General features: G+C 53.9%; 1 protein-coding gene across 43 annotated transcripts in view; it reads right to left on the minus strand.

Annotated features, from left to right (window-relative positions):
- DAB2IP (DAB2 interacting protein) overlaps positions 1 to 17,449 on the minus strand; it is a 216,321-nt gene that overhangs the window by 93,681 nt on the left and 105,191 nt on the right. For 22 of the 43 annotated variants that reach the window (XR_013405610.1, XR_013405611.1, XR_013405609.1 and 19 more), the window contains exon 2: positions 11,599 to 11,702. Coding sequence is in view for 22 of the 43 variants with exons in the window: in XM_077968100.1 (XP_077824226.1) it covers positions 11,599 to 11,702 (104 nt within the window). In the remaining 21 variants the exon portion in view is untranslated. Of the gene's footprint in view, positions 1 to 11,461; positions 11,703 to 17,449 lie in introns of all 43 variants that reach the window. The other 21 variants (XR_013405614.1, XR_013405616.1, XR_013405615.1 and 18 more) reach the window with 1 other exon arrangement.

Genomic DNA, 17,449 nt, shown 5'->3' on the forward strand with positions numbered 1-17,449 from the left:
GTGGCTGCAAGGAAGCCAATTCCACCAGGCGGTTACACCCCTGCAGCAGGGTCTATACTTTCTCCGCCTGCCCCCACGCCCTATCACTGAGGTCCCAGCCAGTCCTCCCGGGGCCACTTGCTGACTTTAGTGCTCATTCCCCAGCAAAACTCCCCTATCCTGTGCTCTGTGCACTGCACGAGTGGCAAGAAAACCACATTTGGAGTCTACAACTCTGGGGTCAAAACCCAGCTCTGCTATTAATACTAATGAAGGCTCTTCCAACATGCTGCTGAGAATTAGTCAGATGTATTTAGTAAGCCCTGACTAAGCTTCAGGCACTGTATTAGAGCTTCCCATGACTTCTCTTGTTTAATTCTCACAACCTAGTGTGCAGATGGGAGAACAGAAGTTCAGAAAGGGCAACTAATTTGCACAGCACCGCACAGCCAGGAAGCGGTAGAGCTGGGTTCAACACAGACAGGCTGCTCCAGAGCTAAAGCTCTCATGTAATCCCATTTTCGGACTGAGGCGCTGAGCCAGCACCTAAGCCGCTCTGTGACTCAGTTTCCCTGCTGTACAATGCAGGGATTAGTCTAGCTGATCTCTAAATTCTTTCCAGCTTGGGTGTGCCTCCCTGGTGACCCATTTGCAGGTGACAACACACGGGGGGGAATCTTCTGGGGACAAAGGGGCACTAATGGTGGGACTTACAGACTTGCGCTGGGCCACAGGGAGCTTCAGTTGGATAGGATTCCCCTGCACTTCCAGGCACCCAGCTGGCCTGGGTGGCCCCAGGGCAGCAAGGCAGGAAAGAGGTGCTATCTTGTTTCTCTCCCTGGACCAAGAACTACCAAGGAAACAACAGGACCCCAGGGAGCTCCAGGCCTGAGGACCAGTAACCACTAGTGGGAGGGAGGGGCGGGGGAAACTCCATAAATCCACCCGAGTAAGCAGTGCTCTGAAAAGCCCTTTTCACTACAGAATACAAAATGCACCATTTGGGGAGAGGATTTTATAGGCTATATCTCCTCCTGGGTGATTTACCATCTGCGGGCCAAGGTTCACCTGGGAGTCCTGGCCTCAGAAGGCCCTTGGGTATGGGATAGAGTATGGGGTGGAGTCAAGGTCAGTTTCTTTTTTTCTTTAAAGGTCAGTTACTTTTTTTTTTTTGGACGGAGTTTCACTCTGCCACCCAGGCTGCAGTGCACTGGTGTGATCTCGGCTCGCTGCAACCTCCAGCCTCCCGGGTTCAAGCTATTCTCCTGCCTCAGCCTCCATAGTAGCTGGGGTTACAGGCATGCGCCACCACGCCTGGCTAATTTTTTGTGTTTTTAATAGAGATGTGGTTTCACCATATTGACCATGCTGGTCTAGAACTCCTGACTTCAGGTGATCCACCTGCCTCAACCTCCCAAAGTGCTGGGATTACAGGCATGAGCCACCACGCCTGGCACTTTTCAAGGCAAGGGCTGGTGTCCTTGCTGGCCTCTGGTGGCCTGGGTCACTTGTCTTGACCTGTCCTCCCATGGCAGGGGGCCACTCTGACCTCAGACACACAGTGCAGGGGCTGGCAGAAGTGGAGAGATCACTGCTCACCTTCCCTGCTCGCCCTGCAATTACTCCATTTAATTCGTTTACTCCCTGTCTCTTTCTGTCTCGTGCAGCTTCATTCCACAAGCCCCTCATGAATCTGCCACGGGTGAGTCCTTGCTCCAATGCTGGGAGTTCAGGCAAATCAGAAACAGTCCCTGTCCTTGAGAAAGTGACCACCGTCTGGTGAGAGAGACAGAAGTGATGGATCATGAAGTCACAGAGTCTGTGAGGGAGCCTGGACACAGCCCTCGATGGCACCAGTGAGCTCTGGAGACAGAGAAATGGGGAGGAATTCTGGGTAGAAGGACCTGCCCACACAAAGGCATGGAAGCTGGGACAGCCTGGGGGACTTGAAGGCCAGGCTGGGGAGCTGGATCCCCCACCCTGCTGGGAGCCATCTAAGGTGCTGGAGCAGGGGAGTAGCAAGCTCAGCTCGTTTTAGACGTTCTTTAAGCAATTCCACAGGAGAAGTTACTCATCTCGATGCAGAGCCTTGTGTTGGAAACAGATGTCACTACTGCCACCTCCACAGAGGGCCTCCTGGCTTTGGAAACAATTCCCGCCCGACAACTCAGATATAATTATGTCTGCAATCCCACCAAAATGCCACTTGATCGTTTCATTTTCGTAGCATGAGGAGGTGGGAAAATGAAGGCATCTGAGCCTGGCCCCTGACTTGCAGCCCACCCCACCACCTCCCAGGAGAGGGGTGGACCTGCAGGGCCACAGAGCAGGATGGCAAGAGGAGAACAGTTCTCTCCTATCCCAGGGGTGTCTGACTCCTGGGGCCAGGCCTGCTCAAAGCAGGGGCAGGACAAGATAAGGCAGAGAGATGGGGAGGCCTGGGTCCAAATCTCAGCTCTGTCCCTGCAAGCTATGTGGCCCAGGACAATGCACCTCCCCTCTCTGGGCTTCAACATCCTCAACTGTAAGATGGAGAGAAAAACAGCACTGGCTAGCAAAGACTGGGCTGCGTGCTGTGGGCCGGGCGCTGTGAGAACTTCAAGATCCAGGCCCGTGAGCGGAGCCATCCTAGCTAGCTCTTCACTCCCCATCTGCCTTGATTTTGTCACCTTCTGAGAGTGAGATTTGTGTTATCTGAGCCTCGGGTTGTAAGGATTAAATGAGATAATACTTAGAAAGTGCTCAGCACAGGGCCTGACCCAGAGTACTGTGCAGAACAGGATTCAAAATCCCCCATCGTAAAGATAGCAGAGGTGGTAGAGCTGGGATTCGAACTCAGGCCAATGGGACTTGGAGTGCAAGCTCTGACCACCACCACGCCTCTCCCACAATGCCTGCCTTACCTCCTCTCAAAGCAGTGGTAGGTGGAACAGGTGCCTATAACCCATCAAAGGGTGGCAGTGACTGGTGTCTGTCGGTCCCAGCCTAGTGACCAGTGCAGCAGCCCTGCCTGACAGATCACATACTGGTCCACCTCACCCTGTGCCCTTCCTCTTGGTGGACAGCTGTCTCGGCCCCAGACCTTGTTCCATCCAGTGTCCCTGACCAGGGTCCCCTTTCAGAACCCCTGGCTTTCTGATCGACCCAGGCCCAGCTGGCACAGCCAGTCATGCCAGGCCCGGCCACTGACAGGTGCTCCCAGATCTAAGCTGCTCCCAGCCCCCAGCAGTGGGCTCTACAGCTTATTTAGCACAGTGGGCTGCCTCCCTGTGGCCCCGGACACACAAACCCCTGGGAGTTCAACACTCACTGGGAGGAGCCACCCAGAAGTCCACTTGCTACCCTCTGCTGCCCCCAACTGGCGGGAAACTGCCCTGCGCAGACACCTCCATCTCTATCTGAACTCACCACCTGACAACTTGGTCTCTGGTCCCCGAGGAACCCCTCCAGCCCCTCTCCACCTTCTACTGCCAGGGCTGAGCCCTAGAAGTTCAGTCAGGGGTGATGTTGCTTTGGGGCCGTGATGGAGGGGTATGGAAGGGGGAGGGGTCTGCCCAGTTACCTGGGGCTCTGGAGGAAATGTGGGGTGGAAGGGCACCCCACACACAAGCAAGGGGAACAGGTGTGAACACTGGGGAACGTTCCCTTGTGCCAGGCACTGAGCCCGCGCAGCCACCCTGTGGGGAGGGGTTCCTGCCCGTTTACAGACAGGGAAAGAGAGTGGGGCAACTTGCCTGAGACATCCCACAGAAGGGAGCAGTGGCCAAGATTTTAATCCCACTCCATCCCTGGGTTTGGGGGACTATCCCTGGGAGAGGCCAGCACTGTACCCCCAGGACCCTGAGTGGGTGTGAAGAGAGGAAGAAAGGCCCCCACAAAGCATTCCACCTGCCAGTTACTGAACCTGGCAGGAATTGGGGTGGTGGCCTTTACACCTTAATGGGAACCAGTTCATCTGATTCTGTGCTGCCCAACAGGCTTAAGTGCAGGGCTGGGGAAATGAAGTTTGCAGGGATGGCCTACGGATGCATTTGGAAGACCCCAGGGCAGGGAGAGGAGGGGGTACTAAGGCTGGCTTGTTCCCTTCACTTCCATCCTTCCCACTCACACTGCCCAAGCCAAGCTGCCACTTGCCAAGGTAAGGCAGGAGATTCCAGGGATCCTTGAAATGGGCTCTTCCCTCTACTCCTGCACAAGGGCATTCTGAGCACAGATGTTTGGGGGTTGGAACAGGCTCCTGAGAACCTACTTAAGCAATTTGCTTGTCCCCCCCAACCCCATGCTGGATCCCCACCCAGTCTTGCTCTCTGCCCACTGAAGGAGCTCCAGACTCTCCTAGCCTGTTCAAGTATGCTGCACTCCATGTCTGCTCTGGCCTCCTCTGGCCCACCTCACCTCCCTTGATGAGGACCTCATACTCCTGTTAATATGGCCTTAGATCCCATCTGCTCTGTTCACTGCCATGGATCTCTTGTCACTTCCATTCCAGCCACTTCCTCACATTTCAGCCCCCAAACTGCTCTCATTTCCTGCTGTCATTTGCCCATGCTGTTTCCCATGTCCTGGCCTTTGCCTGGAATGTCCTTTCCCCTTCACCTGCCTGGAAATTACTTCACCAAGTCCCGGCTGACCCTTCTGTATTTCTGCAGGTAGCAACCACGTTTTCATCCTCTTTGTGTCCTCAGTGACTGGCATAGGCCCTGACACATAATTGGTAGTGATGACAAATGTATTGCAAGAAAGAATAAAGAAAGGCAAAAGGAGAGAAGAAAGTAAGTTCGTTCACACCACGGCAAGACTCACAGACCAGAGCTGGGCTCCCACCCCTGCCACCCACCAGCTGTAGACCTGCTGAGGCCAGGCCCTTCTCCTCCCTGAGCCTGGGTTCCTCAACTGCAAAACGGAGCTAATGAAACCGCCTTCCTGTGTATTAATGGGGTGGGGAGACAGCCTCCCAACCCTACCAATGCTGCAGCAGTCCCACCTCTGTCCCAGGCCTCAGTCTGGCCTGGTATTGGACTCAGGAGGCTCCAAGACCCCCTGTCCCTAGACTCCTGCCCTGAAGACCATCCCTGCCCCACCCTGGCCACCCTGGACAACTCCTGAGTCCCACCTTCCAACACTCCCTCTGCAGAAAAGGGGGACGCCCCCCGCGGAAGGCAGACACAGACCAAAATGACAGTAATACCTTTTGGGTTTGAATAGCTTCATACCAATCAGGCTCCATGAAGGTCAGGGATGGAGGGGGTGAAGGTGGAGGGGGTGGAGGGGGCAGGGTTTCCTCTCCCACCACCCCTCCCATCTGCTGAATACACGCCAGGTGCTGGGTCAGGAGACTGACTCACAGAGCGGAACTAAGCAAATTCCTCATAATTCAAGGAGAAAACTGGGGAGTCCATGGTGGGACCCCACCCAGGAGTCCAGCACTACCGCCCTGTTACAGCCAGGGCTGCATGGCTGACATCCCTCCACTGGTTGATGGGCCACAAACATAAATATGTCCCAAGTGAATGACCATCTGAGATGGACCCGCAGCAGCCTGGGCCAGTGGAGGGAGCCCCAGCAAGTATCCTGGGCAAGCCGCTCTTCTGCAGGCCTCAGTTTCCCCATATACCCTGGGACAGATCTGGATCGTCTCATCTGTGAGCCTGGCTGGCTTTTCTGTTCCCCACCCCAACAGCCACTCGGAGCCTCCGTAGCTTGGAAGGGGCACAAATGGGGGGTAGCGAGGCCAACTCTGCAGGGAGCAGAGAATGCCCCCTCCTGGACCTTAAGTCATGCATTCCTCCTTCAGGCAGGTGCCTCTGCAGTTGGGGCTGGGGCCTGGCGGCCAGGAGGGGGCAGTGTGTAGATGAGCAGGAGGGAGCTGTCGGGGGCTCCAAAGGCAGTTGGACCAAAGAACACCCATTCCCCCCAGGAAATGTGATGGGGGCTGGGAGAAGGGCTCAGCTCAGATGGTGTGGCTGATGTCCAGGTGCTGGGAGGAAAGGACGGGAAGGAGTCAGGGGTGAGGACTACTGGATGTGGGGGAGAAGGACAGAGACCTGGGCTCAACTCCAGGCCCTACCCTAGACATGCTGTGTGACCTCAGGAAAGGACCCTCCCTTCTATGATTCTCAGTCCCTCCTCTGTATAGGGAAGGGTTGAACCAGTTAATTTCCAACAGCCTTTCCATGGTGACATAGGCGGGAGGGTCACCCACTAGCTTGCATGTTTGTGTTCACATGCCTGTTTCTTGTGTTTGTGTGACAGAAAGACAGTTGAAACACGGCAAGGATGCGGGGAGGCTACAGGAGTGGGAAGAGGGGTGAGCAGCTGGGAAAGCTGAGGTCCACAGCCCAGAGGTCTACTGCTACCTCCACTCACGGCCATCATCCACTGTGGTTCTTGTGTCCTGCAGGAGAAAGTCCAAAGGCTTTAGCTCACCCACCAAGGTCTCTCACTCTTCTCTCCAGGCCCTGAACTCATCCAGCACTCTAATCACACAGGGTCATTAGTTTGTTTCTATTCACGTCACTAACTGAAATACTCTTCTCCCTTGGTTCCTGATGAACTCCTATACACCCCTCAAAGCCCAGCCCCAAAAGTCCCTCCTCTAAGAATTCCCTGTCCTTCCTGGCCAGAGATAACTGCTCCTTGTTCTGTCACAGGTGTGCACAACCAAGCACCCAATAAAAGTGAGTTGTTGAAAGAAACCAAAGACCTGCTCCTAGAAGCATCCGCAATCAACCCAATATTGAGTCTATCTGCAGTTTGTGCCAGCCCCCTGGGCCTTCCCCTCCCTGACACTTCTCCTTCTCCATCTCGCAAAAAATATCCCTGAGACCTAATTTCAGCTAAACCTTCAAACACGAGTCTCCACTTTCAACTTCTCGAGGAGGAATCAATTGGCTGTCAAGTTTCCCAGAGCCTCTGCCACCTCCCACACCCCGGGTCTGCCAGCCATCCTCAAGGTTGATGGGAGGGGTGGGGGCAGAGGAAGGAGGGAGGGAGGAAGGAGAGAGGGAGGAAGGACCCAGCCCGCAACAGGGAAGGTTGGGGCTGGGGAAGGGGTCAGGCTGAGGAGCTAGTGGGGAAACCAGGAAGAGTCATCAGTTCTTTGCCTCCCAAATCAAACCACAGCTCCTCTGCCATGGAGTGGCAGGAGAGACAGAACAGCACACTGTTGCTGCTAAGGAGCCCAGGGCCTGGGGAAGCTGGGTGGGCACATGCAAAGCCCCCAGACCCAGCCTGACCATTGGTCTATGTGGATCCAGCGCCCCAGCATGCTGCCTGCCACCCTTCCCTCCTTCCCTTCCAGGAGATGCTACTGGCACAGAGCAGACAGATCTGGGTTTGAATCTCAGGAATCTGAGAGCTGATGGCCACAGACGCACAGGAAGCCTCTCTAGTCATCTGCTCCCAGGCCCCTTCTCCCATCCTCATTCAAGGCCCCCTATAACCTGCAGAGCACATGCCAGCCTTGTAGCACTGTGTCGTCCTGGAGAGTCACTCCCCTACCCTCCAACTCTCCCTAAAGGAGGGAGGGAGTTGTCACAGGTGGGCAGAAAAGTTCCATTCCTGGCCAAGCCACAAAGCTGGTATGAGGCTGTGCAGGGCCTGAAACCCAGGTCAGGGAACTCTCTAGAGCCCATTATCTTAGCTACTGCACCAGAACATTTAAGCACCTATTTATGCCCAAACTGTACGCTACCTTACAAAGTCCATCCCCCACATTTCACAAAAGGGGAAACTGAGGCTCTCCCAGGGTCACAAGGTCTCCAAGAGCCATGGGCGGGACTAGCACTGAGCCTTCAATGTCCTGCAGAGTGGCTGCAGGTCCTTGGCTGACTCACAAAATGAGGAGGCGTGGCATGTGAGGGTGTAAACAACCCAGGCTCCTGAACCGCTGTCAGCTGCGTGGTGACCTCTGACAAGCCCTTCCCAGGCCTCAGTTTCCATGGAGAAAGTGGACAGGATGAGCCTTGTAGACTTTACATACACCCTGACTCATTGATTCTCCCAAAGAAGCACCCCTGTAAGAAATGCTGACATCCCACCATCTGGGTTTGAAATGGCAGTGAAGGTGGCAGTTATTCCAGTACATCCTGTAGCATCTCCCCTGCCTCCCCGCGGCAAAACCATGTTTCCCGGGTTCCCTCGAGGGTCTACACAGAGCAAAAGTCAGCTGAGCACGTGAGGACATAGCTTTTGGGAGCCTGTAAGTGAACAAGTGTGTGCTACGGGCTAGGGGAGGGAGGCGGGTGCTTCTGGCCCTGCACAGGGTCTGTGTGAGGGTCTGTCTCCAAGGCCCAGGCCAGGCTCACCTTTGACCTTCCCCCAAACACCTTGTCCTCTGCCTGTACTCCAACCCTCCCAGATCTTTACTGATGTTTTACAGCCAAAAATGGAAACCCGATTCAGATGGTAATGATGGATTTCATCCATGAAGCACCCACCATGGGTCAGACCTGGGCGACCACATTCACCAAGTCCACAGTCCAAGCAAAGTCTGTCATTCCACATTTTACTGTCAAGAACACGAGGCTCGGAGAGGCTGAGTGGCTACTGAGATCACATGGATCATGGAAGAGCTGGGATTTGAACCCAGATCCCCACCTCTAAGTTCTCCAGTCCCCCCGCCAGCTCCCAGCACCCAGCCCAGAAGAGAATCTCGAATCACACCCCTTAAAGACCAACGTGCCCAGAAAAGGACACAAAACATAAATGTCTGGCAGTCCTGACTCAGCAGCTGAGTGACACCAGCTAAAGAATTTCACCTCTGAACCTCAGTTTCCTCACCTGTGAAATGGGCACACTAATAGTGCCTCCCCTAGAGGGTTGCCATGAGAAGTGGGCAAAGTGACCACCTTGAACATGCTCTCCATACTGCAGACCCTAACAGGGCAGGTGGGACTGTGAGTTGAGTCCCAGGTAGCTCGAGGTTCCCCAGGCTGGCTCTGACTCTGACTCCGACTCTGACTCTGACTGAAGGTGGTTTCCACCCTGAGAGACAGAGCAGAGACACCACTACAGGGAAAATACCAGTCCTAGCTGTCAACTGGAGCTGCAAATTATAACAACTTTAAGGTGTGATCATACCCCTATTAGAGCAACTCAGGAAAGGGAAACAGGTGGAAAAATGATGCTGATGGGGTTGTGGGAGGGTGTGGGGCAATGGATCCTCCTCCTAGCCTGAGGATGGGTGTGCTTCATGCCCTGGGGTTAGAGAGACCTGGGTTCGAATCTTGGTTCCGCCACTTAGTAGCAGTTGGAGCTTGGGCAGCAAGTGACTTTCTCTCTCGGAACCTGTTTCCTCACCTGGGAAATGGGGTAACCAATGTTTCCGCTGTAGGTCTGTCTCCTGGATGAAGAGAGACCAGGTAGGCTGGGAGTGGTGGCTCACACCTGTAATCCCAGCACTTTGGGAGGCCAAGGTGGGAGGATCACCTGAGGTCAGAAGTTCGAGACCAGCCTGGCCAACACGGGGAAACCCCATCTCTACTAAAAAATACAAAAATAGATGGGTGTGGTGGCATACTCCTGTAATCCCAGCTACTCGGGGGGCTGAGGTAGGAGAACAGCTTGAACCTGGGAGGCAGAGGTTGCAGCGAGCCAAGATCACACCACTGCACTCCAGCCTAGGCGACAGAGCAAGATTCTGTCTCAAAAAAAACCAAAAACAAACAAACAAAAACAAAACAAAACAAACAGATCAGGGATGTAGGACAGTGAGCCCAGTGCCTGGCACACAGTAGGCACTTCATCAATGGAGGCAGCTACTATTACTAATTATTATTAGTCATCGTTCCCTAGGCCCCCCTTGAAGGCCCACCCTGCCTGCTGTGGCCCCAGGAATCCACAGAGATCAGAACTTGGCCTTCGCTCCAGCTGATAGGAGTGGGGGTCACCCTGGCCCCAGCATCCAGGCGCTCCCTGCAGGCTGGAGACCAGCTTCCTGGGAACCCCTGGCCAAACCCAGGGCCACGACCCTCACTCCTCTCAGTGCAGGCTTCCTCCTCATTGCCCACAGGGTCAACCCCCAGCTGGGGACTCAGAATCACCTCCTGGGGGAAGCTTGTCAAAATGCAGATTGCCAGGCCCTGCCCTGGCCCAATGGACTGAAATCTTAAAGAAGGACAATAAGCTAGTTTTTAAGGCATTGTTATAACATATCGACAGTGGGGAGAATCAATGGCCCTGGGGAAAGCCCCATCCTTTTGGCCTGGTACTGGAGGTTCCATGTGACCTCCACTCAGCCAGGCTTCCCAGTCTCACCCACCCTGTCCTCCAGATCCCCTCGACTCCAGCTCCGCCAAGCATTTCTGCATGCCACAAACACATCAGCCCTCGACCTTATGAGCTCACATTCTCATGCTGACATTAAGTACTAGGAAAGAGAAGAGCAGGCTGCTGTGATGGGGAAAACCAAGAGGGCTTCCTGGAGGTGTGTGGTCAGGAGCTGATATCTAAGCTGATGCCCAAGGGATGAGGCGCCAGCCCTATGGCAAGCAGAGGAAATTTCTAGGGTGCCTCCATACCTTTGCAACTGCTGTTCCCCCTCTCTGGAAGTCTCTCTCCCTCTCTGTCCTTGCCTAGCCATTTTCTATGGATCCTTCAAGATGCAGCTCAAAAGCCAGCTCCCGTGGGACCCCCTCGGGAATTGCCAGTCATTTCCAGCTCCCCTGGAGCCCCTATATGATGCTATCCGGTGACAGCCAGGCCTGCACACTCTCTGTTCTCGCCACCAAGAACCCTCTTTCCTCTGCTCGCACACAGCAGGCATGACAGAAAAACTAATGAGCGAATGAATGGATGAACAACCCATCCAACGTCCACCTGCCCTACAGACCTGAGCTCCCTGGAGAAAGGAATGTGTCTATGTCATCGCTGCGTTTCTGGTGCCTGGGACAGCCCTAGAGAGAAGTACACACAGTAATGCTCCTGAATGAGGGAGCGGAGGGACCCAAAACTCTGGGGGGGTGGTGTGTGTGTGTGTGTGTGTGTACACACAGCAATGCAGAAGGGCGTGAACAGTCAGCCGTTAAGGGTCACTGGGGTCTGTTTCCATAAAGCTGTTTAGATTTGTAATTTTTAAAAAGTCTGTGTGCTGGTGGGGAGGACTCAGTTCAATAGCTACGATATACAGTCTGTGTTTTGTCGGTTCTAAGCCATCGTCAATTGTAAGATACAGCATCATTTTATGTACCGCCAAGAAAGATTTAAATTATGGTATGCCATGAGAGGTGTTAAAATACATGGAAACAAAAACAGTGTATCTTTTCAGGGTTGCAGAAGCACAGTGTGTGTGCGCCCTCAAGGGTACATTTATCCAAACTAACAAGAGCCTCTTCTCTTCCTGGGCCAGCTCAGCGCTGGGCCCCATAGCTTTCAGTGCTGTCTGTCCTCCACCTGCCCCCTCCCTCTCAGGATGGGACCCCCCATGTGGCCCCTGGGGCCAGGGCTGAGCCACGGAGATGGGAGCAGCTGAGGGATCGGATACCTAGAGCAAGGGAGGCCGGATGCTCTCCGGGTCCATGAGGCTCCAGGAAGGGGGGGCCGTGGGGTCGCAGAGCAGCACCCCGGGCGAGGTGGTGATGGTGGTGGCAGTGGCGGTGGTGGTGACGCAGAGATAGTTACCGTGACCCGGAACGGCGTGGCGGCCGAGGGCTCCATGCTGGGGCTCTTCTCGGAGAGGCTGCCGGGCAGGCTGCGCCGAGAGCCCGGCCTTTCTTGAGGCGACTCTGCCAACAGAGGAGAAGAGAGAGGTTGAACAAGAACAGCCAAGGCCACACAGCTAGGACCTCCTGCCACTCCCATCGCAGCCAGGACAACAGACAAACTGACCCCTAGAAAATGATCCAGGCACTATGGAAAAGTCTGGCAGTTTCTCCAAAAAATTAAAAATACAAGTGCCACATGACCCAGCAATTCCACTCCTGGGTATAACCCAAAATAACTGAAAACAAGTACTCAAATACCTGTATGCAAATGTTCACAGCAGCCAAATGATGGAAACCCCAGTGTCCATCAGCAGAAGAATGAACACACACACAGTATTGACATGCAAGGGAACACCATTCTGCTCTAAAAAGGAATGAAGTTCTGATGCAAGCTGTAACATGATGGGACCTTGAAAACATTACGCTGAGAAACCCAAGAGGACATATTTTGTATTACCCCATTTATATGAAATATCTAGAAGAGGCCAATTCGTAGAGACAGAAAGTAGATTTGAAGTTAGCAGAGGCTGAAGAGAGAGGGGATCAGGAGTTATGGCTTAATGGTACAGAGTTTCTGTAAAGGGTGATGAAGAGTTTTAGGAATTGGATAGTGGTGATGGTTGCAGAACATTACAAATGGATTTCATGCCACTGACTTGTACACTTAAAACTAGTTAAAATGATGACTTTTATGTTTTATATATTTTATCATACCTTTTTAAAAAGGGGGAAAAAAGGCCTAGCGCTGTGGCTCACTCCTATAATCCCAGCACTTTGGGAGGTTGAGACGGGAGGATCACCTGAGGTCAGGAGTTTGAGACCAGCCTGGCCAACATGGTGAAACCCTGTCTCTACTAAAAATACAAAAATTAGTCAGGTGTGGTGTCATGCACCTGTAATCCCAGCTACTAAGGAGGCTGAGGTGGGAGAATCACTTGAATCTGGGAGGCGAAAGTTGCAGTGACCCGAAATCATACCACTGCACTCCAGCCTGGGCAACAGAGTGAGACTCTGTCTCAAAAAAAAAAAAAAAGCGGGGGAAAGATTCCCCTAAACCCCTACTCCTTGTAATGTGGTGGGCTCCCTGTCACTGGAGGCATACAAGCAGACAGATAACAGCCATTTCCTGGGATGCCACACTTGGGGAGCTTGATGACTTCTCAAGTTTTCTGTTTGTTTTACAGACAAGGTCTCACTCTTTCACTCAGGCTGGAGTGCAGTGATGCAATCATAGCTCACCCAGCCTAGAACTCCTAGGCTCAAGCAATCCTACTGCCTCAGCCTCCTACCAAGTAGCTGGGACCACAGGTGCACCCCACCACACCTACCTAATTTTTTTAAAAAATTGTAGAGATGGGGTCTTCCTTTGTTGCCCAAGCTGGTCTCAAACTCCTGGCCTCAAGCAATCCTCCCACCTTGGCCTCCCAAAGTGCTGGGATTACAGGGCTCAGTCACTGTGTCAGCCCCCATGTTTTTTCAAACATGAGAATCTGTGACTTCTGGCTTCCAGTTCAGACCTTATTTTCCAGAGGCTGTAAACTTCGGAGGCCTACAGAGGCCAGCAGGAAATCCAGAATCCAGGAAAGCAGCCACCCACTCAGCACTAACTGGTTAACTGCTACATCACAAGGAGGGGCTCGGGGTAGCCATCGCTTCCATGGTTCAACAGAGGCTGATAATCTGGGTTTTTCAAACTATGAAGTATTCTGATTCTTAAATGGTGACAGCTCATTGAAAACTTTTAGCCACGGCCTGAGCACACCTACATAAAACCTCCTGAGTCTGTCCAACCTGCCAACATGGCCACTTTCCTCACTGGTTCCCCCACAACAGTGTGGCACCAGCTGCCTCTTTGCCATTGCTCCAGAGGTGGCCCCCAACAGAGGACTCTCTTCCTACTACCCTTCCCCAGCCTGGTCCATCCTGCAGTCCCTGGAGGAGGTGCTGGGTGACCCCCTCTACCTCCAGCTCTTGCCTCCCTTTTGGCTCCTATAGCAATAACTAGATCTGAGTCTCCTATCAACGCTCTCATTTGCAGTATGTGTGCGTGTGTGAGTGTGTGTGTATGTGTGTGTCTGCAGAACTCCTAACGCCCACGCCTAAGCTGGCTGCCTCTCCACCTCCCAGCACCCTGCATGGAGCCTGGTGCGTGGGGGGTGCCTGGGAAAGACCTGTTGACTCACAAGGGAAAAAAAGGACAGGGCAGAGGTTTCCCTGGTAGGTGTGAACACACAGGGGTGTGGAATGAGACAGGAATGCCCAGACAAACACACTTGCATGTTTATATTCATGCAGATTCTCCAATGTGTACACTCCCAGACCCACCCCAGGTACACATTGAGCAGGGGATGTGTGCACACACACAGGCCAGGTGACGTGGGGTTCACACAAGGAGCAGACTTTCCAGAAGGCAGAACAGGATGCTGGGGCTCTGTGTGCTTTCCAGGTCATTCCCTCCACACAGTCACATGGACAGGAGTCCACAAAAGCACAGGCTCCATCCTGAGCCTTGGCCCATGGCCAAGAAGGCAAAGCCATCCTGAGACTGGTTCAGGCCCGCTGACCTCCAGGCAGGCCTGGGGCAGGCATTGACACCAGGTCCAGACCATCCAGCCCCAGGCGCCTCTTCCAGAAAAGCTCCCTTCCCACATGGCTTATCCTCAGCCTGGCGCCATCCGTCTCTTAAGGCCCTTGCTCTTCCCGCACGGTGCTTCCTACTTAGAACTTTCCTTGGACCTCCTCCTCCACAATCTCTCTAGTCACACTCAAGGGATAACCACTCTTTCTGGAGGTTTTGCTAGGAAAATTCTTCCCATGCTTTCCTGTGTGCCTTCATCTCTCACCCCTTCGCACCACCCACCTGGAGCACCCTCCTGTGCTCTGTGACAGCACATGCCACCTCCCTCTGGGAGGCTGTCACCCATAACCTATGTCCTACCTGCTACACTCAGCCAAGCTGCCAATGACTAGAGCAGAAGCTAGGCTCAGGGTGCAGTCACCAGCCCAAGGTCACAGGGCTACTGAGCACTAGAGCAAGAATGAGGGTCTAGTGTGTCTGGACGGAGTCCATGGCTCCTTCAGCCCTGAGTCCCATGGGTCCCAACACCCAGCCAAGGGGCCAACACATAGGAGGTACTCAGGACTTAGTCTCGGGATGCAAACCTTAGCCAGAGGCAGACCCCTGGGTTCAGCAACCTCTCCTAGGGAAAGTGGTAGAAGTGGGAGATGGGCAGTGCCAGGCACAGTCAGGACCCTGAGCCCGAGTGCTTCTAATGCCCTCAACACCCTCAGAAAGAAGGGACTCCTCACCCTGGTACCCAAGGTCATTCTACCTTACACAACTCTCTGGCTTTTCTTGCTAACCCTCTTCGCTGTACCTGCCACGATGTAGGAATGTCCCACCTCCACACCTTTGCCCATGCTCTCCCCTCTCCCTAGCATTCTCTTCCCTGGAATGGCTTCCTGTGGGAACTGTCATCCTTTGAGCTCTGGGGCAATGCTGGGGGCGCCCAGATCACTTTAGGCAGAATGACTCACAACCCCGCACATCAGTCAGCCTTGCAGACTTGCTCCTTGGCGTCTCGGCAGGAAGATGGGTTGTCTGTTTCCCACCCCCACCCAGAGCCAGGCACCCTGCAGTGCTCAAAGTTCCTCCATCAAACCAACAAACACGGGGTACCCACTGCAGTTATGGAACCTGGCTGGCAGAGTCAGGCTGCCCCACAGGGGTCTTGGGATCACCAGGACAACAGGAGCTGGAGCTTCCAGGAACTACCCTCCCTCACCTGACACACACACACACACACACACACACACCCCACACCCCTGGCCACAGCTTTACACTTTCCTGGGTAGGTGGGCCCTCACCACTGTAGGCAAGAGGCACATGGAGTCCCCTGGTAGAACGCTGGGTGCCCAGTGAGGATGTCTTTCCACTGAGACCAACACCAATGCCCAGAATCCTGCCTCTTGCCTCCTGGGTCTGAGCAGGAAGCTCTCAGAGGCTGCTTGGTCCAACCTCCCATCTGATAGATGATGAAGCTAAGACCAGAAGGAAAGAAACATGTGCATGATCCCCTCAACAACAGGTCTATAGAAAAGAGTGCTTTCGGCCAGGTGCAGTGGCTCACGCCTGATATCCCAGCACTTTGGGAGGCCGAGGCGGGCTGATCACGAGGTCAGGAGATCGAGACCATCCTGGCTAACACGGTGAAACCCCGTCTCTACTAAAAATACAAAAAAATTAGCCGGGCGAGGTGGCGGGCGCCTGTAGTCCCAGCTACTCGGGAGGCTGAGGCAGGAGAATGGCGTGAACCTGGGAGGTGGAGCTTGCAGTGAGCCGAGATCTGGCCACTGCACTCCAGCCTGGGAGACAGAGCGAGACTCTGTCTCAAAAAAAAAAAAAAAGAAAAAAGAAACGAAAAGAGTGCTCCCAAAATAGTCTAAAACGTCCATTCAGAAGCCCTGGCTATACCCCTCCACCTGAGAAGATAGGAAGGCAAGCAAGGAGCCCAGGGGGGCGGAGGATAGGCGCCCACTCTCCCTCCTGCACAGGGTGGCTGGCTCTCCCCCCTGACCTCCCCACTCTCCCAGCCCACACCAGGGCAAGGCCCGCACTCCATACAAAGCTGGAGGGGAACCTGGGGCACCTTCCCAGGTGTCTCCTGTGTGGCCCCTAGTTCCATTCTCCACCTCTCTGCACACTGCCTTCTGCTCCAGGGCACTGGCCTGTACAGACTCTATTATCTGAGCTTCTAGACCCTCAGCTTCCATGTGGTTTGGCCAAAGAGGAGCCCTGGCAAGAGATGAGGGGAGGGAGGAGAGTCGTCTGGGCTGCCTGCCTCCTCCACGGAAGGTCCAGCCACCATCAGGATGACCTTCTCTTCTGGACCTTTTCTTCCCAGCAACCACGCTCTCCCCTCCTCCGCAGGGCCTCAAGGAAGCAGCCCCTGCTGTCCCTAGCTTTGGGGTCCTGTACTGCCCCTGTGGTTCCCGAGGCCTGCCCACACCTTCGTAAGCAGCCCCTCTATTAAACGCTCCTCTAATCACCATAGTCTGAGGCACCACCTGCTTTTCTCCAAACCCCGAACTGATCCGCCAGGTGGGAGCTCAACTGCCTGGGAGTCACCCATGGAGCTGATGGGACCTCCTTTATCCACAGATGGGGAAATCAGGCCCTGAGAGGAGCTGTGGTGTGCCCGTGGTCACACTGAACATCAAGGGCAGAGTCTGGGCCAGGCCAGGCTCTCTCCTGACCCGACACCCCAAACACCTTCCCCAAGGAGCCAGCCGCCTGCCGTAAGCTCTAAACACAAAGTTAACAAACACATGGATCGCTGGGTTTCTCAATGTTTTTTCATTGTCGCTCTCCCTTAAAAGTCTTCTTAGACACTTTTTTCCTAATTTCCCCTCCATAAAATTTTAATATCACAGACATACAGCATCTTTTATGCGCTAAATGTATATACTGGGCTTTGTACAGAAAGGTTTTTTTTTTTTCATCTTCCAGTCCAAGAACCAACTTTTTGCCCACTTGGGGGCAATCTCACCTCCGCTGAGAATGCATGTTCTGGACCCTCTCAGATGTAATCCCACAGGACAACCTGGGCAGCTCTGTAGTGAGTCCACTTTCCAGATGGGGAAACTAAGTTCCTAGAAGCAAAAGTGACTTCCTCTAAAAGTCCTCCAGGGAAGAAGCAAGAGTATATGCTGAGAGTCCCTTAAACTGCCCCCAAACCCCCACTTCCAGCCCCAGAGAAGGTGGAGGA

Source organism: Macaca mulatta, chromosome 15, assembly GCF_049350105.2.
Source record: "Macaca mulatta isolate MMU2019108-1 chromosome 15, T2T-MMU8v2.0, whole genome shotgun sequence".
Classification (NCBI taxonomy): Eukaryota; Metazoa; Chordata; class Mammalia; order Primates; family Cercopithecidae; genus Macaca; species Macaca mulatta.